The sequence below is a fragment of the Branchiostoma lanceolatum genome, chromosome 3, assembly GCF_035083965.1.
Source record: "Branchiostoma lanceolatum isolate klBraLanc5 chromosome 3, klBraLanc5.hap2, whole genome shotgun sequence".
NCBI classification, from domain to species: Eukaryota; Metazoa; Chordata; class Leptocardii; order Amphioxiformes; family Branchiostomatidae; genus Branchiostoma; species Branchiostoma lanceolatum.
The window spans coordinates 12,678,401-12,705,136 of NC_089724.1; the positions used below are offsets into that span (position 1 = coordinate 12,678,401).

Here is a 26,736-nt window from a genome sequence, read left to right on the forward strand (position 1 = left end):
GACAAACACTAATAAATGGTTCGGTCTACAGCTCTTTTAAACGAAGTGCTGTAGGCCTCTAATGCGACATGTACAAATGTTTGGGTCTGGTTAAATGTAGATAAAGAGACAATTTGCTTCGCGGCAAAATGGTGGGAATGGTGCCACTTTAAGCTAGGATTAACCCAGAACAGAGGCTGGGCTATGTATTAGGTGTTTTCCAGCAATCATGTAAAGCCATTACGCATGTTACCCTGGTAACGTTAATTCAGAAAGATGGGTATACATCTATATGATTTAGGGCTTGAAATACTCACCTGCTACCTGCAATTTGCTGGAATAAATGAGGATTGTGGGTTAGGCTACACCAAGTAATTTTTATGGATGACGTCCGCGCGCCCATTGATTTTGGTCTGTTCCCAGAAAAAAAACAGATTCCGCTGCCTGTAACTATGACCAACGAGGTCCTTTTTAATATACTATGTTTCTGTAGGCCCGCAAAATCAATGGAATATGGAAAGAAACAGGACAGGACAACTGCTGTTCAACTTCAACTGATTTATTCAAATTATTGCTGTTTTCCTGATGAATAAAAGAATTGTTAGTTTTTACACTGTGTTCTCTCATTCAATTTGTGTCCTAACATGCGTCATTGACTATGATTATTTCAAATCTAGACATCTTGTTTTTTTCGGCCCTTCTTGTTTTTTTTGCGCTCTCGCATTAGATGTTGGGTCTACAAAGGACGTCATCCATAAAAATTACTTGGTGCAGCCTTAGTGTATAGCAAATTGCAGGTAAGACTTAGAGTATTAGCAACTTGCAATTTTGCCATCTGAAAAAAGATTCAGCCTCTGTATTCTGATTTGCAAGTTTGCCATCTTGCAGTGTAGTGAAGCCAAGGTCACTTGTGCGAATTGTAGGTCACTTTGAGATTACAGACATCGGTTGCCATCTCCCGTAAGAATGCATTTTGATAAGACAATGCTTTTAAGCAAGCTGTAACTCTAATTCAGTGATATATGTGGAGAGTTGTATGGACATTGCAAGTAGTGGTCTTAATCCAGTTGGCAGGGAATTTTTCACCTCACAGAACACTACAAAGTCATGGACCTTGTGCAATCCCTCTGCAGTCTGCACTAATGCTTTTTTCAAGATCAGATTTGTAATTCTCTCAGCATATTTGTAATCATTGTCCATCATACCTGAACTGATAGAATAATGGTGTTATAGTTTTTCTGAGTTTTTTTTGTCCTGAAGTCAAACGCCCAATGTTAGACAGTATAGCGAGTACCACGTGTATCCATTAATAGGATTAAAAGGCAGTGATACCACTCAGCCAGCAGCAAAATGGGCCTTTGTAAGTTCATCCAAATTTATACTGGATTGACTGGGAACATTTCTGTCGACACTTACTGCAGTCATGATGAACCACACAAGGTTGTCTCAAGGTTGTGACAGGAGTCAATTCAGGATATTATCTGAACGGCTGGGTGGTTTTAGCTCGTTTCTGTAGGCCTTTTTGCATCTTTCTTGAGTGGTTTTGGTTGTTTTACGTCATACATGTACCTGGGCCATAACAACGTTTAATACGGGTGTTCCTGACCGGTCTGTATTTTACAGTATCTCACAGGCTGCCATAGAATAATTTGAATGCAGTTCACGGATTATATTCTTTTATGAAATCAGATTCTGACCATGGCATTGTTGTCTTTACAACTTTCTATTTGAGGTCATCAGATTTTGTCAACGTTCTCAGTTAGGAATGACATGAAAAGACTACAACATGGTGTATTTCGAGCTATACTTTGGGTACCTCAGGTGAAGAAATACACAGCGGGAGTTTCGTCACCACACGCCATATTCGCACGCGCGTGTAAAACTTCCCGTAGCGCGATGTTGGCACGCGCGTGTATTGCTTCCCGTAGCGCGGTATTCGCACGTGCGTATAAAGTTTCCCGTAGCGCGATGTTGGCACGTGTGTGTATAACTTCCCGTAGCGCGATGTTGGCACGCACGTGTATATCTTCTCGTAGCGCGATGTTGGCACGCTGGGCGCCCGCACAAAGAACCGTTGACACGCCCGCACAAGGAATGGATGACATGCGCGTGTATTCCTTCCACTAGCACGATACTGACACGTGGGTGCCTCCCACCAGTCTTAAAACGCTGTGTGTCTCGTGTTATTATCAATTCTTTTCGACAAACACAAGATCTACGGACAGATTTTCAACGCCCTAACCCTATGTTGGCACGTGGGGCGCACATACAATGAATCCCGATAACGTGTGGTTCAATTTACCAGACAAACTCATCCACCGTGCGAGCACAAGATCTACTCGGGGATTTCTTCAATTTACCGGACGAACGCACGTACCGTGCATACACGCGACCCACTGCAATATTTAGCTTAGAATATTTGTCAGGGTAAACATCCAGGATTACATTTCCTTCAATATGCCTTTTTTTTTTACTTTGGATTATCTAAAAGTGGTATATACTCTGTGGTTGTTTGTTATGAACCGTTTGTCATGCGCGTACAGATGATCTACTGAGCGAGCATTTACCGGTACCTGTATCGGTACTTCGCTCTGCTAAATTGGTAACAAAACTATGTCAGTAATTATAAGTACATTGCTATAACACAAGATATAGTAACAAAATAAAACTCATACCTGCACATCTTTAGCCACGCAGCATTGCTGTATTCCTTGACCGCTGTGCGCTGGATGGCGTCTAATTTGAAAGTGACGCGACTCTGTTTTAGATGCTAATACATATGCGCGCATGCGCGCTGCTCCTACCCATGCGTAACCAAGACAACCAGGATACAGAATTTGCATCACAATGCGTGTTCCATTCAGTTGTTAAGTGTGCTTTCTCTTTGAATGTTACTGTAGTACTTAGATAGATGTTTTTTTTATTCAAAATAAATGATAAAATAAAATAGATTGATGTTTGACGTTCATAAACGTATCATCATGCGCCATTTCTATATATTGTTATCTTGCTTTCCTTCAATAACAAAAAGTTTTGTTGTACATGTTCTTTGGAAAGTAATTTTGTTATACACGCACCACTCAACTTTATTACACAAATTTCGAACGGAAAGTGTCCGAAAATTTAGTCGGAATTTAGCAGCTTTACACACGTCATCGCCAGGCGATCGTAGCAAAGAATACTAGTATCATTGCATCGCTAACCATTACGGCAAGCTGACAGATCTTTCAATGTTCGGCTAGTCATACTTTTAAAACTCAGTAAGAGTGCAACTAAACGATCAAACACATTGGCCTTATAACCATTTTACCGTCTTTTTTATATCTTTTGGATGAAAGTGTCAGCAAATTCAGCGGGAATTAGGCAACTTCACACACACTGCCGATTGTAACAAGGACTATCCTAGCGTCACTAATAAAAACCGTTACTTTCGTCGTTCGTGTAAACTAACACATTTAGTGGTAAAACTTTAAAAAAAATTTTTTTCCAAACTTTATTCAGATAAACAAAAGATACAACACAGAAACATGAAATAAAGTAATACAGTTGTACATACGCTGACAAATGAATAACTTGTGGCCACAATCAATTGAAAACAAGGTATAACGATTCCCATGTCTTATTGTGTTTACCTATTTTGTTCCGAAATGTTGCAATATTTTCCTCCAATCTGTATATATACTTGGCAAAGGAAATAAATCTTTGGATGGATAGATTATGAGTCGCGGTTTTTATATATAAATATTTTTCCTAACAAGATAATGACATTTGAAATGACTGGTGTTTCGCTTGATAAGTTCCCCAACAATACATTCAATGGGTTGTTGATGTCTAAGTAATGTCCCGTTGTGAAATTGTACCATGTTTGCATCTTTTTCCAAAAAGAGAATACAATGTGACAGTTCCAAAATAAATGTTTCGTTGTTTCTTCTTCCTCCCCGCACTGGGAACATTTCGAAGTAGTTTTGATGTTCCAAATATGCAAAATTCTATTTGTGGCAAGAAACTTATGTAAGAGTTTGCATTGGAATGTCCTGCTTGCAGAGTCGATAGTAATTTTGTAAGGTAATTGAAATATCTGTCTCCAGGGGAGAGTTATGTTAAAATCGTCCTCCCAATACGAAAGTGGTAAAACTTGACATGATTGACTATCTCCCTTTGATAATGATAGATTAACTGTTACTGTAGTAGTAACGTTGTGTGTATGTGTGTGCGCGTGTGTGTGTATGGATCTGCTATAACATATGGTTTATCCTAACACTACATTCGAATCTTCCGGTTTCTACTAACAAGCTTTTAGTATAAACAATGATATGTAAAGTACTTGACATAAATTTAGCACTGTTTATCGAATGGCATTTAATACTTACGTCCAACCTCTTCTAAGTACTGGGTTTCCTCCCTTCGTAACAAAACAAACTATGATCTAGAATACACATCTTATCTCTGTTTGGCCATTTGCATCGACGCCAACGTCGCGTCCTCCAAGTGAACAAAGGCATTGTCTAAGTACAAACGTCGTGTCATACATTCTATTCTAACGGATAATAAAGGCATTTCCTTTATCAATTCATTGTTACCCTTTGTTATGTACATCGCACAAACAGAATGCCTAAATGTGGTCGTCGGTTTGTGAAAGCCGCTCAATTTTTATCTAGCTTTGTGATTATTTTGACTACGGTAATTTTTTCTTAGACACAGGATTTGATTTAATTTCATTGATTTCGTTTTGTATTCGACTCAGTGTTGCATACTATAAGTAACGTTTACAATAAAGGTCTTCATTTATTTATTATCAGCACCTGGTAACTTACCTTTTGCCATGCGTAAGCATGCCGATTTCAATTGTCAGAAGAAGAGTTTCCCACGCCGTTTTGCTGAGACCTCTCCTCTATGAAGTCCACGTTCTGACGAAGTTGTGTATGTTCAGCCTGCCCTGCGTTGCGTTTGTATCTAAACCGTTACCTTCTCCTAACTCAAGTTGTGGTCGGAATTATGGTTTTACGAACAGTGACACAATTTACGTCAGGGCTTACCTTTCAAAGATATATGTTTGACATTTGATGAGGAAACAACATGGATTTAACCAAGGAAGTTAAAAGAAAGGTATACACCGAAACTGATAATTCTGTACGAATAAAAAAATATCTTCCAACAATGACGTCTACTAAAGCATGAATCAGACAGAAGCAGCCGATAGTAACAATTTTCTTCATTTGCCACCAAACATCGCGTCCAAGAGCAAACAATGGCAGTATCTACAAGTGACATCAGGACTTACATTTCAAGGTCTTTCAATAATAGATCTATACGTTTGACGTTTTAGGAAATAGCAAGAATTAAACTTTAGAAGAAATGTATACAACGAAACAAATAATTTTATACCGAGGAAAAGCTTGCAACAACGACGTCTGCTAAGGCATGGATCAGACTGTCAGATAGAAATGGTCGATAGCTTCCATTTTCCACTTGCGTGCAAAGATCGTCTTTAAATAGCGGAAGGAATAGTGCAGTCTGTTCACCGTAACACCCTGGGCATAAAATTGTAGCCGCCGGGCAGGGCCGGGGGAGGGGGAGGGGGAGGGGGGAGTGCTGCGTGTAAAGATCGTCTTAGGCAGAAGGAATACACGCACTGCCAGTCTGTTCACCGTAACAAAACTAACATAGTCCGTAACACCCCGGGCATAAAATTGTAGCCGCCGGGCAGGGGAGGGGGGGTGCTGCGTGTAAAGATCGTCTTTAGCGGAAGGAATACACGCAGTCTGTTTACCCGTGACCATAACATAGTCCGTAAAACCCCGGGCAGAAAATTGTAGCCGTCGGGGGGGGGGGGGTGCTGCGTGTAAAGATCGTTTTTAAATTTTTAGCGGAAGGAATAGTGCAGTCTGTTTACCACCGTAACAAAATTACATAGTCCGTAAAGCCCCGAGCAGAAAATTGTAGCCGCCCGGGGCGGATCCGGGGGGAGTGCTGCGTGTAAAGATCGTCTTTAGCGGAAGGAATACACGCAGTCTGTAGTGTTAACCGTAACATAGTCCGTAAAACCCCGGGCAGAAAATAGTACCCGCCGGGCGGGGGGAGTTTTGCGTGCAAAGATCTTAACGGAAGGAATACACGCAATCTGTTTTACCGTAACATAGTCCGTAACACCCCGGGCAGAAAATAGTACCCGCCGGGCGGGGGGAGTTTTGCGTGCAAAGATCGTCTTAACGGAAGGAATACACGCAGTCTGTTTTACCGTAACATAGTCCGTAACACCCCGGGCAGAAAATAGTAGTACCCGCCGGGCGGGGGGAGTTTTGCGTGCAAAGATCGTCTTAACGGAAGGAATACACGCAGTCTGTTTACCGTAACATATTGAGTCTGAACCCCGGGCAGAAAATAGTAGCCGCCGGGCGGGGGGAGTTTTGCGTGCAAAGATCTTCAATGGCGAAAGGAATACACGCAGTCTGTAGTGTTTACCGTAACATAGTCCGTAAAAACCCGGGCAGAAAATAGTACCCGCCGGGCGGGGGGAGTTTTGCGTGCAAAGATCGTCTTAACGGAAGGAATACACGCAGTCTGTTTTACCGTAACATAGTCCGTAACACCCCGGGCAGAAAATAGTAGTACCCGCCGGGCGGGGGGAGTTTTGCGTGCAAAGATCGTCTTAACGGAAGGAATACACGCAGTCTGTTTACCGTAACATATTGAGTCTGAACCCCGGGCAGAAAATAGTAGCCGCCGGGCGGGGGGAGTTTTGCGTGCAAAGATCTTCAATGGCGAAAGGAATACACGCAGTCTGTAGTGTTTACCGTAACATAGTCCGTAAAAACCTGGGCAGAAAATAGTACCCGCCGGGCGGGGGGAGTTTTGCGTGTAAAGATCGTCTTAACGGAAGGAATACACGCAGTCTGTTTTACCGTAACATAGTCCGTAACACCCCGGGCCGTGAGAAAATAGTAGCCGCCGGGCGGGGGGAGTTTTGCGTGCAAAGATCGTCTTAACGGAAGGAATACACGCAGTCTGTTTACCGTAACATTGAGTCTGAACCCCGGGCAGAAAATAGTAGCCGCCGGGCGGGGGGAGTTTTGCGTGAAAAGATCGTCTTAACGGAAGGAATACACGCAGTCTGTTTACCGTAACATTGAGTCTGAACCCCGGGCAGAAAATAGTAGCCGCCGGGCGGGGGGAGTTTTGCGTGAAAAGATCGTGGATAGCGGAAGGAATACACGCAGTCTGTTTGCCACCTCAATTCGCTCAAGAAATGCGTGCCAACTCTTGTGGTGAAGAGGAAATACACGCGCGTGCCAAATTAGCGCGACGTGACGAAATACACGTACGTGCAAAGTGTGCGTGTCGTGAAGAAACTCCCGCTGTGTATTTCTTCACATTTGGGTCAGTTTATATACCTGGTATTTCTTATCACACTCAGCCCCACTCTGACCAACCCGCAGATAACTGGGACCTTGGGTGATACAGAGTGCACCACGTTGTGTTCTCTATTGTGTTCTGACTACTCAGTTGTAACACCTTCCTCTTCAAAGTCAAGTACAAGATGAGAAGGAAGTTGTGCCAGGATGAGCTGAAACTACACATCTTTCTATTGACTTAATGAGGACATTTGTTCAGCTGCCAAACCATTGCAAAGCATTGATGGACATGTAGGTTATAGAAAAAAAAGAATTCTACTTTGTAACCACAAATTACTTGTCAACTGTGCAAGTCAACTTCAGATCTGATATCCATGATTGTTGAAAAATGTCCTGTTTAAGCAGGTTGTGTAAAATAAATAGCACCTTTGGAAAAGGTGAGAAGGAAGATATTCTGCATTGACTTGCAAATGTTTTCCTTTCATCACCTCCTTTCCTAACCAATCTTCCTACTATTTTTATCAGCTTGATTGAGTAGATACCGTAGCCTACGGTTCCCAGCACCCAGTCATGAATTGTGTTTATAATTGGCTTGGTATTCGTTGTTCTCCATGATTTTATAAAAGGTATATCAATTTGACAAATTGACCTGCCCTTTAACTCAAAATGTCAGATGTATTTTTGCTTTTGCTCCAAATAAACTCATGAATAAAAAAAAATCAGATGTACAGAGGCATCCATTGCTGAATGCTTGTGAGAAAAGATCCCAGTCACCATTGAAATGAAATACTTTAAATGCAGAAATGTTCGCTGTGGTTTTATGTTCGAGGTTTTCGTGACCGTTTCACCGAAAACTTAAAACCATTTTTGTCCAATACTGTAGCAGTATGTGACTATAGTGCTGCCGCGAGCTTAAAACCACCGCAGACACTTCGTTTTCGCGCAAAATAAAAACCACACAAACTTAAATACATTTACAGTATATGTCATAAAAGAGACTGGAGCTGGGAGATACATCAGTCTGACAATGAATAAGCATCCCAGAGCTATGATTCATCTTTCATCAATAGGGGCTGAACCTATATATATATATGTCATAGTAGAGACTGCAGTCTGGCAGAATCAATGATTCACCAACAGAGATCCTTATCAGAGTCTCTGTCATCAAGATGCTAGGAATTCAAGATTTTTGCGCTAAAATTAAAAATATTTTTGTGAATAAATCGTAATGCAAATGACATGTACAACCACTTTTCAGCATATTTTCATCATTAATTCGTCTATTTCTGGCATGTCTGGTGTTTGTGAACTGTGCAAAAACAAGCTGCAAAAGGTTGTGATACCACCTCAACGTAGACCATCCTGGTGTAAACAACAACATCCATGCACACTGGTCGGTCCCCTGTGGTTAGGCTAATGACTTAGCGACACTTCAGTGGATGTTATGAAGATGGAAACACTCATATCTTTTCGCTTGAGGGTAAAATATGATGATGAATTTAGTCAAATTTGTAGGCAGGGCTCGAAGTTAACTATGTCCCGATGTCCCGGGGCCACTAAATTTTAGGCCGGGACAACTGAAAAATCTCTTTGGGACACTTTTGGGACAATAGGAAAATAATCAACGAATCAACATCAGAATGTCCGATCTCCCCGCGGTTGTCAGGCGTGCGAGCAGGTTCTCCGATCTCCCCGCGGTTTTCAGGCGCGCGAGCCGGCTCTCCGCTCCCCCAAAAGCCCCCCGAATTTGATCTGTTTGTTCTGCAATTACAGCGCGCGTGCCGCATGGGTTTCAGAGACGCGATGATTCGTGACTCCGCCCATCGCCGGAGGAAGGAGGGAGGGGGGCCGGGCGCGCGGCCAGCGAAAAAAGCAAAAACCTCACACAGAGGTAGAGCGCCCCGACCCGAGTCAGCCCCATCCACAGCTTCCACAGTGACTACTCTGACAAATGTGGTCCCTGTAAATGTACTAGACTAGTGTCACTCAGTGACTCACTATGTATTGTTGTTTGTTTTCAGAAAAAGATTATGTTCTTAAAATGACTTTTTGAAGTTCCCAATTCCCATTTGCCACTTGTTACATGATAAGGCACTGCAGCAAGTGGTCTACCTGTAAATGTGCAGTGGACATTGCACCACTATCCATAAGATACAATGTAATAAATTTGTTGTTGTTGTTGTCTAATAAAAAAGACAAGACAATTTTGCATCTGAGTTGATTTTGAGTTTATTTCAATGGACAATAAGCTTGCACAGCAATACTGTACTCTTACTAAGCTTTATAGTACATCATTTCTGAAAATAGGGTTGGGACAGTCCATCCTCACTTCGGGACAGTTGAAATTTATTTTTGGGACAATGCTGGGACAGTAGGGAAAAAGTTAATTTTGAGGCCTGGTAGGGCATTGATAAAGTGGCTTTTCCCCCTTCAAAGCTGCAAGAACTCTGGTAAGGAGCTTTTGCAGAAACTGTGGTGAAACAGGCACCCCAGCTGGGCAGTTGGGCTGATAAGCCATGTGTGGCCACACTGCCCCAACTGCCCACTGGCCTTGTATTCTTTGAACGTTCACAGTTTTTAAACAGGTTTGCATGGTGCAATGATGTTGTAACAGAGTACTTGTATGTAATTGTACAATGTTGATTCAACTTACATTGTACTATGTAAAGAAATGGTAAGAAAGTTGACTTTCTGTATTGACCAAATCTTACATAGTGCAGCTTTAAGGTGGTCCTACATTTATAGATTCTAACTTTCAATTCAATTCTGGGTTCAAAAGTGACATGAAAGTTGAAAAGTTCTGACTGTCTTTTATCAAAGGGAATAGTTTTAAATTGTCCCATCAGGATTTTTGCCGGCAGAATCTATCAGTGTTTCTGTCAGATTTAATCTTTACCCTGACATATACATATAGATGCATGTAAATGAATATGGTGTGATGTTGTAAAGAGCAGTTGTATACAGATACAGATCTGTAGTTAAATGCAAGAAAGCTGAGATGCCCTGCTGGTGGAGAGCTGGCTTTTTATAGATTTTCTATTTCCATTTACTATAGGTCACTTCAAAATAAGGCTCAAAATAAATCCCCCCCAAGGGTTACTTTGATACATGTACCGAGAATAAGAACTGTGTGAGATAGTAAGTTGAGATAGATGGAGTTAAGTCACACAAGTAGTTCATTCAATATGAAATTTGAAGTAGATTTACCAACATGTCACAAGATGACTCTTGATTTGAAGAGGTCAAGGTTATTCCCATCAGGAAAGCAATCACAAGGAACCTTTTTCTATAGAAAAGAGCTACAGTTCTAACAAGATTAAGATGAAACCTCCTTGGTTTTAGGGAAGAGTTGAATTGATTTCAAATCCACAGTTAGATAGTGCACCATTTATGACAGGAAACATATAAAGATATAGCCAAGATGTCAGTTAAGAAGTAAACCCTTCAATAAAAGGATCCCAGAAGATTTGTGTTATGCATTATGTTGGTGATGTCCTTGGTGCTGAATGGGTATTGATTGTGTACAGTATCCTACAAAAACTTGTAATTGCCATACAAAATGCCTGCTGGGAAACCTGGAGCATAAATGGTGAAAGTGGTTTCAAAAGTGTTTCAGTTCATTTCCATTTTGTCCGAATGTAAGGCTTGTTTAACCCTTCCAGCATCAATACATGCCAATAAATGCTAGCTCTGATCAGCCTCAGCACTGGAAGGGCTAAATAGTGGATCAGAGGAATATGATGATAAAATCATTTAGTTAATATTCAATTAGCAAGTTCTGTATTAGAAGAGAAATTAGTCATTAGGCCAGGAAAATTGTAGCCCCTGTAGGAAGGCCTGGTGGAGGCTAGGCTTTGGCTGACCCTCAGTTTAAGTCCCTCCTCCCAGCATTCATTTCTTTTAATCGGGCCAAATTTCTAAGGGTCTGCCATCTTTCTTGTGTGTGTTTTCCAGAGAACCTATCCGAGCAGACATAGTGTTTGTGCACGGTCTGTTGGGAGGAGCCATTAAAACATGGCGACAACAGGACAGTGCAGATGACCACCCAGAGATGGAGAACCCAGACGGTGCACACGTTCACCCAGAGGAAGGGGAGGAGGAGTACACAGAGTGCTGGCCTAAGGTCACTTTTCCTTTTGGATCAATTTACAGTGTATAAGCCTTCAGTCTGTTAGAATGACACATATCACTCTGTATACTGTTCATTTTGACTACATTAGACAAGATGGAAAAAATCAGAATCTTGCACATTTTCAAAGGCCATGCCAATGGACCGATCCAGTTCGAACACTAGAAGCCTGTTCTATTTCGAATAGTCCGTCAAAAACGGCTCTTGACGGACAAAAACGGCCGTGCGCGCTTGGCTGACGAATATGCAGACTATCTTCTGTTGAGCTTTTTTGGCTCTAAAACCCTTTCAGACCGGACCAAAAAAATGCTATGCCTTCCTTGTGGACGGCTGTATCCACTGAGTAGGGTTGTTTGAGGAGGGGGTAGATGTTGTTACGACGAGAGCGTAATATTTTCGGTCAATGTGGAAGCGGACTGCGTCGCATATCATTACCTTGTTGGTGACAATCAGTGCCCGTTTTTTGACAAGCAGCCGTTGCACGTGTAAAACAGGGTACGTATATCTGTGACAGGGTTCCCACTGTGTTGACTGCATGAATTGCAGCTGCATGTCTTATAGTAATTAACTATCAAAATACAATTCTTTTACTTACCGTGTCGCATTCATATTAATCAGTTTCATAGACAAGTACAGAAGAGGCGGAACTCTGCACTCGCGGACTTCGTAGTAGTTGGAAATGTGTTACAAGCTCCCTCCCAATGAGTGCCCGAGCCATTTTCTGTTTCATTTTGTTTTTTCCTGAGCATACATGCAGCCAATGTAGTGGAAAGCCTGTGACAGATGTACATACCCTGCTTAACGCGTGTCATTTCTGTCCAACTAGCGCTGTTCTTGACGGAGGTGTTCCAAATAGAACAGGGGGTTCTATATGTTCGATATGGTGTTCGACTGGATCGGTCCATTGAGTAGCTTTTTTATAATACTAGCTTCCAAATTTTGCCCCCCACCCAAGCAATCCATCTATTTTTTTAAAGTTACTAGTAATTCAAAGAGAGGCAACCGGTGCATAAAACATTTGTGAACAAATACCTTCCCTTGCTTGATACAAAAACCCTGAGTGGAAGCCAGGTCGTGACAAGAAGATCTCTTACTGGGGCAATGCTTTTAATTCATTTGCTTAAACCGGAACTTCTAATATTACACTCTGGTGTAAAAGAGTATCTGTTAACTTTCTTAATCTTTATGTGCATTAGAAAAAAATCTCCACCGCCTTTTGTAGATCACAGGACCTGTAAAAAGATTTGCCCTTTTCAAGCAGCCTTCAACAGCACCATTACTAGTATGATATTTATCTATGAGGATCAGTTGAGGTCCATTTGGCCTAGATGCAAGAGAGCAGTCTATGTTTCATACATGGTTGTCCATTACTCAAACTATCTGATTTCAGCATGGCAGGAACCCCATTTGACATAGGATCAAACCATGGATGATAGAAAGCTTTTATTGGTGTAAATTGGATAAAGAATATGAAAAACAGTTAATTTTTGATAACTTAAATAAGGCTTTGAAAAATTCACCGGTAAACCACAATCCTCTCTAGGATAAATTTCAGATGTCTGTCCTTTTAGATACGCCCACGCTATGAATTATTTTGGGATTTTTACTGTACGCACTTTCAACACGTCTTGAGCCGCACAAATGTTAGTAGGTCACACATACACAGGCTGGACTTAAGCAACAGTTGGTGGCAAATTAGTTCATTTCCTGGCTGACAGGATTTGAGGCTTGATTGTTTATCCCTTCTTACGATGATGAATTTTTTTCTAAAATTATGGAAGAATCCATCACATATGGCCTTGAGTTATCCTGATCACGAACAAATAAAAAACAACCAGAGCAATGAATGCTAACAAAAGTAGAACCTCCTTGGCAGATGTAAGATCTGCTGTATACAGTATTTGCAATGCTTTTACTACTGCTAGTTTTATATATAGTAAGTTTATTGATTCGATCATTCATACATCGCTGAAGTACATGGCAGCGTCCTCAGAAAAGGATGCTGAATTGCGTACATTAGGCGTATTACATTTAACAAATCTAACTTAAATTCAAACAACTAGTACCATTCAAAATCTAGAAACAAGAAGAAGATAACGTATTGTACGAGGAATTAGAAACCAAATACAGAACTTCTTGACTGAACAAATAATAAAAGAAGAAACAATGTCTAACATCAAACTGTAAACTAAATGAATAAACGTCGGGAGATTTTATCAGGTGTATGTATTCAATAGATGAGTAAAGTATGGAATGGGACTGTTTTTATAGCGATTTATTTCTGCCAAAGGGATACTAAGTTGGTGGGCGCCTTTTATAACTCAATATTTCTTTAATTAAACAGGGGATACTATGAATCTGGAAAGACACTCTAAATCCTGATTCTTAACTTAAATTCTTTTAGGAAGACAACAACATGTGATACGGATGATATTTAACACATCATGATGCAGAATATCAATAACTAAAAGGGAAACAAATTTTATTCCCTATACTATACAGTCTTCCTGAGGTTACCAGATTTCTGCCGAGTTCTGCAGAACTGCCCGTTTTCTTGGAGACAGTTAATTGTTACCTAAATATTGACAATCTTTTGTAACATCATACTTAGACATTAATTCATTTGGTCAATTGATTTAGACAAAATTTAAGTTTTCTAGATTTAGAGTGTCTTTCCGGATTTATAGTGTTGCCTGTTTAATCAATCGTTAATGTCTCTGCAGAGCTGGTTAGCGAAGGACTGCCCCAACCTGCGGATCCTGTCCGTGGAGTACGACACCCACCTGAGTGACTGGCAGCCCATCTGCCCTGTGGAACAGGAGAAGTCTGTTTTCTGTTGTTCGTTTTCTTGTTTTGTGTACATAACAGCTCCTACAGCAGTCAAATTTGCATGTGGCTATGCATTGGACAAAATATGCTGAGATATAGATATTAAAACCTGCAATATAATAAAAAACTGACGAAGAAGACAATTCAAGCACTAGAGCCTTGGACAGTGGAGTTTGTGTTACCCAATTGTATGCCTGCAAAGTAAAGGTCACAAGGATTTGAGTTTTGGACATCGATATGTAATTTATAAAGGCTTTACATTTTATAATCATGCCCCAAAACTTAAGTTATGCCCCTATTTCTGCTTGAGGTCGATCATTTTTTTAACGCCTCTCATATGTAGCTGCATGGAAACCTGTTTATTGATTGCTTGGTTGTAGTTAGATGTTCTTGCAACTGTGAAATAGCATAGAGGCTTACAAAGGCAAAACCTCCATGTTAATGACAACTATTCATGAAAGCTGTTTCTGCTCACAGAGTACTTAAGAAATTGTGCCTGTTGGGTAGCTACCAGACATTCATAACCCTGTGGGCATGGACACAAAAAAATGTATTTAACATCTGTATTGTTACTTCATATCTGTCCTTGCAGGCGTTCCCTTGCCAACCGCAGCAGAGAGATTCTGGAGAAATTGAAGGCTGCTGGAGTCGGAACCCGGCCCATCATCTGGGTCACACACTCCATGGGGGGTAAGTAGGACAAGAGAAGGTCAGTCAGCCCAAGGATACTACAGTATGTTTATATATATACAAGCTTCTTTGATTAGCCTGAGATTTTGAGTTACTAATATAGAATATTTCATACAACAGCATTAATCTGTGGGGGAAAACAACTGGATTATTGAGGTTGAATTCCTTTTTCCAGGGGATGATAAGAAGATTAGAAGGTTTAGCAGAGATAAACTCAATATGAAATAAGCTGATTTTTATGGTATCTCAAAGGATTTTGAAATCAGGTATATGCTATTTTGATTAATTAAGTCATACTCAACATGCCCACCCTTTACAGGTATGTCCTTTTCTTTGGTTAGCCAGTACCGACCTTGCTACATAGCAGGGCTGTCTCCAGCATTTTTTTCCTTCCCACTCATTCTTTGAGATCCAATGTCTTAATTCCCGTTGTTATTTGTAGGACTGTTGGTGAAGAAGATGCTGACAGACTCCCTCCAGGACAGCAGTTTTGGTGACCTTGCTGATAACACCAAGGGCATCCTGTTCTACAGCACCCCCCACTTCGGCTCCAGCCTGGCCGCTTACTCCACACAAGTACGCTACCTGCTCTTCCCATCTGTGGAGGTGCGAGAGCTCAGCCATGGTAGGTCAGAACACAAACAGCAGTTACGGAATATATCAGAGGCTGTTTGAAGTATTCATGTTCATATGTATCTCTCATTGGTGTTTTGCTGTGTGGATGTCACTACTTAGACCAGGTGCTTTTTGGGGCAGTTTTCTTCAAGTAGACTAAATGGTTTAAAATTTTGTTTTCTATTGATATTGTTGTACCTAAATTTGCCTTCCCTGTACTGGTAAGTGAAACATGTACTAGTCTTCAGTTAATCTTATCTAATCACATCAACTTACTCCATTCAGTTCATGATACATGTACTAGTGGTTCCTTCTGCCCCTATTTGACCAGACAATGCTACCCTGAAGAAACTACACGAGGACTTCACAGTCTTTGTCGACAAGAAGAGTGTGGACATCCTGACTCTGGCAGAGACTGTGCCTACAAACATCGCCCAGGGAACAACCATCAAAACACTCATCGTGCCTCTCAAGTCTGCAAGTCAGTTCTGTACTACTTTGGTGCTACCTAAACTTCATGTTGGAAACATCTTCCTTAGTGAGCCATATATGGCAGGGCCTTTCTCAAGCTACATAGTACTAAGTAATTCATGCTTTATCTAGGAAGTGAGGGGATTTGGTAAAAGATGAAATCTGAAGTATGATGATGAATAAGGGTGAAGATGTTTTCCTGTGGCAGCTGCAGGGTACAAGTTTTGAGGTGTGAAGTCGTCTGAAATATTCAAGGTTGAAAAATAAAGGTTCACCACAATTCTATGCCATGTAAAAAATACTATTTGCTAATGTTTTATGTATTTTGTTGAGGCCAACCAACACAAGGTAAGGTGTGATTCAGTTTCACGCTAATGTAATGTTTGTTGTAAGAGTCAATGACCTTGATTATCCAAGACAGATTCATTGCTTGTTAAGTTTATTTATTAAACTTCACAGAATGAAATCTGGGAGGTTTAAGTGTATCTACATTTTTATTTGCATGAAATATAAGCAAGGGACTGTACTGCTTGTATCAAGACGTTTATGAAGTCTGTGGTATTGTGCATGCAGCAGATTTGATTTTCGAGTTCGATCCCTGATATTTGATGTTGTTTCCCTCAGATCCAGGTTTTGGAGAGTTCCACCAGGTGGATGTGAATCATCTAAATGTGTGCAAACCAGAGAACAAGGGCTCCATCCTGTATGAGTTAACACTGCAGTTCATCCAGAGGAACATTCCCAAGTCCACCCTGGCAGAGAAACTGGAGAGAGGGCTGGACGAGATCATGGACAACGAGTACATCTGGAGACACATGCAGTTGTAAGTCATTCTGCTAGGAGGCGCAGGAAGCAACACACTGCATGATGTAGAATGGATGATTATCATTGACAGCTGCTTGTTACTATCAATGCAAGGTTTCCAACATAGGCCACAACCTCTTAATTTTTGAAATGCCTTTTGTACCATGTATCAAAACTGATGGTTTTGAATGTTGTCCCTCACCCATCGTAAAGAAAGAAAGGAAGGCATGGATGTTTTGACTAGATCAAGACTAGATGTAGCCTTTTCCTGACCATCTGCTGGGGTCAGTGAGGGACCTTTCAAGCTAATGCCAATGCTGCTACAGGAGCTCACAGTGATTTTCATGCATCACTTAATCTTTTTTTCTATCAAATCCATTGATGTCCCAGTACTAGGGGTGGGCACCGGTACCGTGTACCGGTACAAAACCGGTATTTTCTTATGGACCGGTCAAAAAAAAACGGTCCAGAAAAAAACAAGTGGACCGGCCTATGGACCGATTTGAAAATTCACAGTACCAGGCTACCAGCAGGCGGTCACACATAACCGGTCTGATACAAAATAAGCAGATTTAACAAGTCGTGGTTTCCTTTTTCGAAGACGTTAGCTGTTAATCATATGTAGATGAGCCAACAGACGGCGAGTGCACAATAGTGTGCACCGAGAATAATCACATTATTCTAATATACAATTTGAACATAATTGGTAGGACTCACAAAGACCTTTACTTGAGGCTCGCTCGCCAAAATATGATGTACTGCGACACTACTTTAATCAGGTACAGGTACAGGTCCGGACCTGGACCTGACCCTCTGGACCTGGACCTGGACCGGACCTGAATTTTCTGTACCGGTACCCACCCCTACCCAGTACCCATTGGATGCATGGATGTGCCCATACCAGACACAGTAGGATATAGTTGCAATGTTGTTCAACAAAGACAGAATGAGAAACATTTCAAAGTAACAAGACTTTGCCATCCTGTAACTAGTAATTGTTCACCTCCATGTTACATTGTGAATGTCTGTAGCCCTGATGTTTCCCAAGAATGCCTTATCATTGGGATGCACTATTTTATGTGTTTACTAACACTTGTAAACATTACAAATGATAATGATTGCCATTCAACTTGGTTTAGGGGGGTCAATTGGCATGCTAGCCATGAAATGTTCCTTCATATTGTTAGTTTTGCTTTGCTATTCCAATGCAAGAAAGTTACCTTGGCTGTAATATTCCTGGGCAAAAAAAACACTAACATGTACTCCAGTAGACTTATGTAAGTAATTTTATTTTTTATATTGTATACAGTGTGCAATGTTCACTTCTGTTCTTGTCAAACTCTATTTTGAAAGTTTTGAGTTTTAGTTTTTACTTTTTGTTTCAGCTTGAAGTCAGATCGATGAGTGGTATAGAGTGGGACCTGTTCTGAACGTACAGGCGTGTACACAGCAGCCAAAGCGCTATAGTTTTAAAGGACCTGACAAAGGACAGGTCAAAGTAGGCATGTACATGTGGACTTCAGTGTAGTCGTGACCTAAGAAAGTCTGTCAGGTTGGGTGCTAGTGTTTCTGAAGAGATTGGTGCCTGTAATGCTGCTACGGTTATTCTCCCAAACCAAATTTAGTTTCTCTGACTGATGAGTTCTTATAAAGATATATAAACTTAATATATTGTAACACATATAAGACAAAGACATACATTCATATAAAACTTAACTTATGAACATGTACATACACTTTACAAACAAGGAATCGTAAAACAGTCTAGTGATATAACTGTGTCACTTGAGTCAAATTGTGCAAGTAACCTGAGTTACATTTTTATGTGCTTACCAGATGAGGCCATTGGATAACTTAGTTTGCGTTGCATGAATGCTTGTTCTTTTTAAAATGCAATTTTCTTTAATTACTACATGTGGTAGTTGCTGCAATGCTTTATAAACTGTTTTCCTTTATTTCATTAGAAAGATGCATTGGTTTTAGAGAATGACAGAGTGAACCTTTTAAACAGTAAACTTATCTACATTTGTACTTACTAGTACTTTTCTCAGCATGCAATTTGTGTACATACATTTATTTCATTGATTTACAAAGGTTTTGCTTTGCTCTTGATGTTGTATTTCTCATGTAAGTTTAGAGCTACTTTTCTTCACCCTTTTGGCTTAAGTTCATTCTATCTAAGATTGAATTTTTATTTTGCCACATGTATACTGTTGTTATTAAATGTCTGGCTTCATATAAACAGGAGACAACTTCAGTAGGACTTGGCATAGTTCCAATTGATATCATAGATTAATGGGCTTTTGAAATTTTGACTGGGAAGGAGAGAGGATGGTATACTAGTATCACGTCACCCTCCCAACATGACAATTGGGGATTATATTTACTAACCAACAATCCCAGGTCCACTGCCCACTTTCCAAGATAACTTGTGGAACAACTATTTTTACCTCAGGAGTTTGCCATGAGAATTGGGGTTTTTAAGCATGTTAATTCTTTTTCAAGGAGTTCTTGAAAGTTTTATATTTGTGAACAGAGGGGGAGCTGGAATGTTGTTGTACATATGTGTCTGTAGTTAGCCATATTTTACTGAATCTGAAAACAATATTTGTGCAGAGTTTATCCATATTATATGACCAAATAAAGCAGAAATGTTGTCAAGCTTGAAAAGTAATAACTTTTACTCTTATAGCATAATAAATAGCACACTTGACTAGTATTACTTTTAATGTGAACCCCGAGGGAAAACGAAACCGAGTGATAAACGAGATCAGATTGCAGTATTTCAGTCAGCCGTAAAGTGTCTCTTTTGAGCCGTGCCAACTTCGGGCTTGTATATAAATTTACCACGCCCATTTCTTCAACCAATGAGGTTTCTGATTGAAACAACAGAAGACTTACACTGAGGAAACCATAGGAAAGGTGAATAGAACTTTTTAATGATAGATGTAACCGATTGTTGGTCAAGAATCTTCATAAGTGAACCATGGTAATACTAATAGTCTTCCTGCTCAACAGTCCAAAGATATAACTATACCATATATTTGTAGGTTAGGTCGACTGATATTACTACAAGACAGTTGACAGGTTGAAAGATGAAGGTGGTAGTATTGAGCGGCGTTCGTTCATAAAGTTCAAAATCAAGGTCATGCCCGTTGTCATCGATGCAGGTTGGTCAGGTAGCCCACGCATCACTCAACTGACCTTGCCGCGTGGCAGACCGTCACTCAGCGGTCCTTATTGATTGCTGGCTGTCATGTTTTATGCGGTGTTAGAAACAACCACGACGTACATGTAAAAGCGGCGAAGATGATAAACGTTAGCAGTGCCGTTCTGCGAGAAAGGAACGAACTGCACCCATTACTACAGTAGCTGACTGCAACTTGCCATTTTCGATGCAGTTCGTTCTGCTGATCTGTGGTTCTGTCAAGGACATTATATCACAATCACAGTATGTCCATGAAACTGGAGAGAACAGCTTAGTTAACCCAAGGAGGTTAAAATCTTATCTTAACCTCCTTGGTAAACCAGAGAACGCACAACTCTAGCCAAGTCAAGTGAAGGGTTTGCGTAACCCACGGTGAAATCAAGCACTGTCAATGTATGGTACAAGAAAGATGCAATCAACGCCTGGCCTATAACCTCCTTGATTTGATTTGAATGAAAGAACTATTAAACCGTCTGCTTGTATATAAGAGCTGTGTCTCCATACAAGTGCATGGCCTGGTTTGAGTTAATGTCCAGCTGCCTATCGGCCGTGAAATCCGCGTGAAATTGAATGGACCCGTCTTTACATTTCCACGGAACGACCTCTTGTGTTGGACATACGTTCGAAGGCGACCATGTCGGATGGCATCACTCGTCAAGTCGACCATGCAGAGATGGCTAAAACATTCTGTGCTCCGCTTTCGTGAAACCCAGTCCTTTGTCGGTGTTTAATTGGTAAACGCATTTGAACTAGAATGGGGATATCAATCTATTTGAAGGTTCTCTGCCAACGGGCTGGATGCATACAGATTGAAGTGTTTTTTCACAAATATACGACTGGATAAAATCCGATAAATAAACTTGAATTACATTGGGTAAAACTTTACATTAGTGGCCTCTCGGCATAGAGTTCTCTTTACAAAAGTGGAAAAGTCTTCAACTTGAACACGGCGATCTATAGCATGTTGTCACGCTCCCCGTTCCCTTTAAAAACCATCTGCCCTGTGAAATCATCCCAGGTTTATCAATAATCGATTTTGACATGCTGATTTCACGTTTGGTTGATTTCAACCTGTTCTGTTCGAGTGTTTTCCTTGCTGCTTGCTTTGCCTGCGTATTCTCCAAGCAGAGGCTTCGATCGAGAGGGGTAGTTTTGTCCGGGATTTTAACGTTCCTCTCCTCTCAGGAACGTTAAAATCCCGGACAAAACTACCCCTCTCGATCGAAGCCTCTGCTTGGAGAATATTGCCTGCGCCCCGTCCGTGGAGTTGTACATCTATTCTCGATAGGTGCTGGCTAAAAGGCTGTTTATTCGTATTCGCTCCCGCAAAGGCTATCTCCTACATGTACAGATGTTGACGACGTTTATTCAAGGACATTGGTTTATTATATTGTTTTGTTTCCCCCACTTTTTTTTGGTCATCTGTCCAGTCTGGGAGTCGAGGGGAGAGCATAACGAAATCCGGCGCGAAATTGCGACCTCTATGATATCCCGCAAGATAATTTGGAAATCCTCGTTTCTCGATACATAATGAATTGCTCAAAACTTTCTCCCCAAGTTTAGGGTTCAAAAGTGCAAGTATGATGAGTAAGCTGTCCTCTCTCACACAGGACGCAACATACATGACGTCATGATCAAAGTTCAAACGACAAACTCGCTAGCCCCGCTGGCGCCAAGGATCCAGACACGGCCATTGTCATGAATGACACATCTGCTTATATCGTAGGTGAAAATATCGACAACTCATCGTTAAACAACACTTTGGGGATGTCGCGAACACGAAATGAGACTATTCACAGTGAAGTGCAACGTACAGAAGTGGGCTTGTTAATGAAATTAATTGAAAAAAATCTAGAATAGAAGGGTTATACTTTGCGATGTAACGTTACAACTTGTTGCAGTTTCCAGAGACCTCTTGTACCTGAATTATGTGTAACGTCATTATATATATATATATATATATATATATATATATATATATATATATATATATATATATATATATATATATGCAACGAAGGATTTTAAACTTCCTTGATGCAGCTAAAACTTTTAGAACATTGCTATTGGGTGTGGAACTGGGTGGCATTAGGCTATCAAGACTGACCAGCCTAGCTGGCGCCCACAACCAAAACAAACCGTTTTGTTATGTATACCACAGAAGGTCCTCAGTTGTGACTGTAATAGATAATGTGCTGGGAAACAAAAGAATCAATCAAAACTATTTATTTTTGTTCGGATGCGCGAAACGGAGGGACAATGATAGGGCCTGTAAGGTCTTGAACCCTGGCTACCAAGCTGACCTACCGTTCAGTCTCAGCTCGGATCTGAAGTTTACAGATAATGTTTCACTAATATTTCAGAAAACCAGTTTGGAGTTTAGTTATTAGTCAGTGGTTATTAGTATTCGTTATGTAAATAATCAAAAAGGAGTATTAGTGGTAGTGGGGGCTATGACTAAGTTATAATGAATCAATGAAGACCTTATAGACCAACTTGTGAGCGCAACATTGAATGATTTACTTTTCTTGCCAGTAACACCATATTGCTGGGACCAGGCACATCATAGCAATAGCAGCTCGTTCGTCCGTTTACAATTTACCGTCAACAGCAAAAGATAGCAAATGAAAGAAATCTAAATAAACACAACATGGTACTAGTATTCTACGGGGGTGGTCGGCGGCACCAGACACCGAGTAAAATGGAATTTGGGGATGCCGTTTGTTTACATCTCATTTCACAGATGTAGAAGACGTCCAGGGTGAAGGATCATCAACCAGACATGAGATAAGGAGAGGTCCTGGGGAGAGTTTCAGACGGCCCCGTGGCGCACACGATGGTCTGTAGGATCACGCCGTGGGCAATACACTTTTGGGATGCACTGGCTTTTATAGCTTGGCGGGAAATCATCTTCGCACAGATGTTCATGGCTTCATCATCAAGACTTCTCGCGCCTTTTCACTGAGCCTGGCAATTTCCCCTTTACTTTTATCCGTAAACAGTGCTATTTCGGCGATCTGTGGTGCCTGTGAGACTCGCGATGATTAGTCGGAACAAGAAAGTTAATTTTTGTGGTGATCAGATCTTTATTAAAAGTACGCACGCAATGTGGTGTGATCGTTGATATGTCGTTGGCTCCGATATACTTAATTTCCTCTTATCTTCGGCAAAAAAAGTTATGTATGTTGTTCCAGGGAGATTTTATCAAAACTTACTTTGTTGTTCCAAAGTTTGTTTCAATGTATACCTAAACTTCAAATTGTATGACGCGGTTGCGTCGGTTCCTGATGGAACTCGTTCGTTCTCCTGTGAAATAGTGAACTCTGACTCTGACGCCTGCAAGTACATGTAGTTGCCAAGTTAGCTACACCAATTGAACTGATTTTATCTCCCTGAATCGTATTTTCTGACACTCGGAGGTCCTTCACACGAATTGCGGATAAGTGATTAGGTTAATCCCAATTAAGAGCGACGAATGGCGGTCGGAGATTAGCTCGTCTTTGTCAACATGGCCGAAGTGGATCAAAGGCTTTGAAACTAGAATGACCGGGCTGACCAAGGACATAACCTCAGTAACCGTCCACAAACCACGACTCGACACATGATATATCAAGGAGGTTAAAAACGGAAGCACTTATGCCTGTATTGCGAATGGCCACATACCATCTGAAAATCGCACTTTCGGTGAAAAGACAATGAATAGGATCAGGGTAATTTGGGAACCCCGTGTGAAGTTTTTAAGTTCCGGCACTGTCCCCAATCTTGTGGTAATAGATTCGATGACAGACGGCTATCTTATAAATTTTTCAACTGAATTTCGCAAGTTGTCATTTGCAAATCAGATCTGAGCTGTAAAAGTGAGAAATTTTGAAGAGAGATCTTCATAGTGTAAACTGTCATGACCTCCCACCCATCGGGAGTCCACGGGACGCGTGAGTCGTCAACTACGTGATGTGTGAAGTCAGACAGTAATCCATTTACTTTTGTCGCTTTGGTGGATCAGAATTCTATATTCTTTTGATGATTCTAAATATGCCGACACATTGCCATGTGATGCTCTTATCCAGCAGTTCGAGACAAGCGGCATGTTTTCACAGTTTTCTTGATCGACACGGCTTTGACTTTATAGATTTTTCTCTAGGTTTTGATGTGTCTTTCTGCGTTTATTACCCGGCCTTTATCAGGACCACGTGCTATATATAGCCGTGAAAGGAGGTTATATGCTTTAACTTAATATGACCCTCACGATAGAATTGTGTGATTAAAACGCAAGAGGCAAGATAGTTCGATACAACTATTTATTTTACTTATATGCATCATATATACACGGATAGAAAAATACATCACTTTCCTTTGATACAATGTTGATGTCGGAAACTTTCCCATCGACACTTGTCCTTTCGTCTTAGGATATCAACATTTAACTTACTACATGTAGTAGTGTTACATGTATGAACAAGCTACAACAACGAGGCACAGGTGGTATAACGAAAGCTATATAATATTGTCACATATAGAGAGGATTTAACATTCTTGGCCTTTGTCGTGACTCAGAAGAAAAGCGCCATCATACCTCTATGATAGCTATTACAGTAATTTTTTCGTACATATATTCTTTATAGTCCAGTTCTACAAGTTCAGATATCCTGGTGTCAGTGCACGTTGAGAAGTCCTGGGTTATGTCTCAGTGGTTCCTGGGGTGAGTTCGGTGCCCCGTACCCGGGCAGTTGGTGTGTGGGGTCCCCCCAGGGCTGGTAGGGATGACCGCGGTATCCCGACGTGAGCATCTGCCCGGGTACAGAATGTGTCGGGGGTACAGGTACAGGTGCAGATGGAGGGTGGTGAGAGGGCACGGGGACCGTGTAGGGATGATATCCCTGTCCGTAGTGATGTACGGGTCCGGCGGGATGGCCCACGGGCGCGAGACCGTGGCCGCTGTGCCCGAGCATGTTGGGGGTTAGTCCCGCCAATGTGACGCCCAGGGACGGGAGGTACGCCAGGTGAGGGTGGTGGTGGGGACCGAACATGCCGAACCGCCGCGCCTCGCTCTCCGCGTCCTGGACTTGCCGCTTCCACTTCATCCGCCGGTTCTGGAACCACGTCTTCACCTGCGGAGGACAAAACAGATATTAGGGAGATCGACCTTGTTTCACGTGACGAATCACTACAGTTTTATCATTCGACGCTCCACTCAAAAAGTTATTAAGATGCGTCTGTATATAAAAATATAATCCTGAATTTCTAAATCACTCGTATTCTCTCGACATAACAACTGGTGACATCACAGTTTGATTAGTGGAATAAAGTGTATGTTATAATTAGACATTCAATTCTTCATATAGCGAACCAAAAGTGTAGTTAGAAAGAATGTCAACGAATGAAAGCGAGAGTAGAAGGGTTGGGCCGTACCTGTGCGTCTGTGAGGTCCAGCGCCTGAGCCAGCTCCTCCCTGTCGGAGGCGGACAGGTACTTCTGCGTGCTGAACCGTTTCTCCAGCTCGTGGACCTGGTGGTTGGAGAACGCCGTGCGCAGCTTCTTGCTCTCGCGGGAGGGAACACGGTCTGGGCCCGGGGAGTCGCTATCCGGGGTGTCCGAGGAGTACCGATCTGAAAATCAACGGAACCAAATTATTATGATTTAAAAAATGCTTTTTACGAAAACATGGATATATATGACGACGAAAACGAACCTTAATACTCAATGATAAATGGTTCCAATGACAATTTGGATTATCTTACAAAATATGTGTCGGAGTAGCATGATGTATAATATGTTTGAATTGAGGAAACAAATGAGGTCACTGGTGTTTCATACCGTTCTCACCGTCGCTGGCGTTGTCTCCGTCCGACATCTGTTCTGACGTCGAGTCGGCGGGAACTGCCCGGCACCTGGCCTGTTCTGTCCGGCGGGAGTCGGGGGAGACATTCGGGGAACTGTCGCTTTCATTCGTCACTTTGGTCAGGACTGTGCGGGAACTTGGCTTCTTCATCGCCCGTGCCTGGATGAGGGATCAACATGACCGTTATTTTTCATTAAATCTAAGTTACTAATATGGCCGACATACAGATTACGAAAGTAATGAGGCTAAAATCAAATTTTTTGTCGTCCAAGACAAAAAGGAAAGCTACTTTTTAAACCTTATACAGAAGAACACTTTCAAACGATATAAAACGTTGACTTACCCTTTGGTAATAGGACGGTTGCGCAGGCTGTGGCAGTACGGGGACGTGACGCCGCACTTGAACCGGCGAGCTGGAGGAGGTTATACGGGCCACCTCGCTGTCACACGCCGTGTCCTCCTTCTCCGGGATCCGACTGCTCTGAGCTAGCCTCTCGATAGAGAAGATGTGGTTCCCTGCCATCTACACTCTGGAGCGCACAGGGCCTTCTAGAACTTTACTAGAAATATTCTGGAGCCGAGCAAATATGAGACCTATAGAGAGTTGCGTCCTGTGCGATGGCAAGTGCCTGAATGAAAACTGACAGCGAAATACGTGTGGTTTTAGAAGTTGACTAATTTCTTTATCACGTAAATTCGAAATGATTGTTGTTCAAAGAAGTCGCGGCTGCCTTTTTTCCTCTGAAATCAGGGCGCTAAATATCGGGCTTCATAACAGTTTACCTGATTAAGACAATGCCCCTCCTCCCTGCGGTCGCCC

The 26,736-nt window shown here is 41.5% G+C and overlaps 2 protein-coding genes across 2 annotated transcripts in view; one reads left to right on the plus strand and one right to left on the minus strand.

The window, feature by feature from the left end:
• LOC136430349 (protein SERAC1-like) overlaps nucleotides 1-19,539 on the plus strand; it is a 37,140-nt gene extending 17,601 nt beyond the window's left edge. The window contains exons 11-17 of the mRNA XM_066420876.1: nucleotides 11,286-11,454; nucleotides 14,184-14,284; nucleotides 14,882-14,979; nucleotides 15,422-15,604; nucleotides 15,926-16,075; nucleotides 16,690-16,888; nucleotides 18,255-19,539. Of these exons, the coding sequence (XP_066276973.1) occupies nucleotides 11,286-11,454; nucleotides 14,184-14,284; nucleotides 14,882-14,979; nucleotides 15,422-15,604; nucleotides 15,926-16,075; nucleotides 16,690-16,888; nucleotides 18,255-18,273 (919 nt within the window). The 3' untranslated portion in view covers nucleotides 18,274-19,539. The remainder of the gene's footprint in view (nucleotides 1-11,285; nucleotides 11,455-14,183; nucleotides 14,285-14,881; nucleotides 14,980-15,421; nucleotides 15,605-15,925; nucleotides 16,076-16,689; nucleotides 16,889-18,254) is intronic.
• A 4,822-nt stretch (nucleotides 19,540-24,361) lies between these two features.
• LOC136430352 (homeobox protein ceh-30-like) lies at nucleotides 24,362-26,736 on the minus strand. The gene is made up of 4 exons (XM_066420886.1): nucleotides 26,260-26,736; nucleotides 25,892-26,075; nucleotides 25,487-25,683; nucleotides 24,362-25,185 (listed from the first exon to the last, which is right to left on the minus strand). Exons 1-4 carry the CDS (start codon nucleotides 26,437-26,439, stop codon nucleotides 24,730-24,732), a joined length of 1,017 nt encoding a protein of 338 aa, XP_066276983.1. The 5' UTR covers nucleotides 26,440-26,736; the 3' UTR covers nucleotides 24,362-24,729.

Coding starts and splice junctions, on each gene's coding strand:
- LOC136430352 (XM_066420886.1), bottom strand. CDS start 26,439: ATGGCAGGGAACCACATCTTCTCTATCGAGAGGCTAGCTCAGAGCAGT. Junction 26,076..26,259: donor AACCGTCCTATTACCAAAGG/GTAAGTCAACGT, acceptor TCCCTCATCCAG/GCACGGGCGATGAAGAAGCC. Junction 25,684..25,891: donor CGCCAGCGACGGTGAGAACG/GTATGAAACACC, acceptor GTTGATTTTCAG/ATCGGTACTCCTCGGACACC.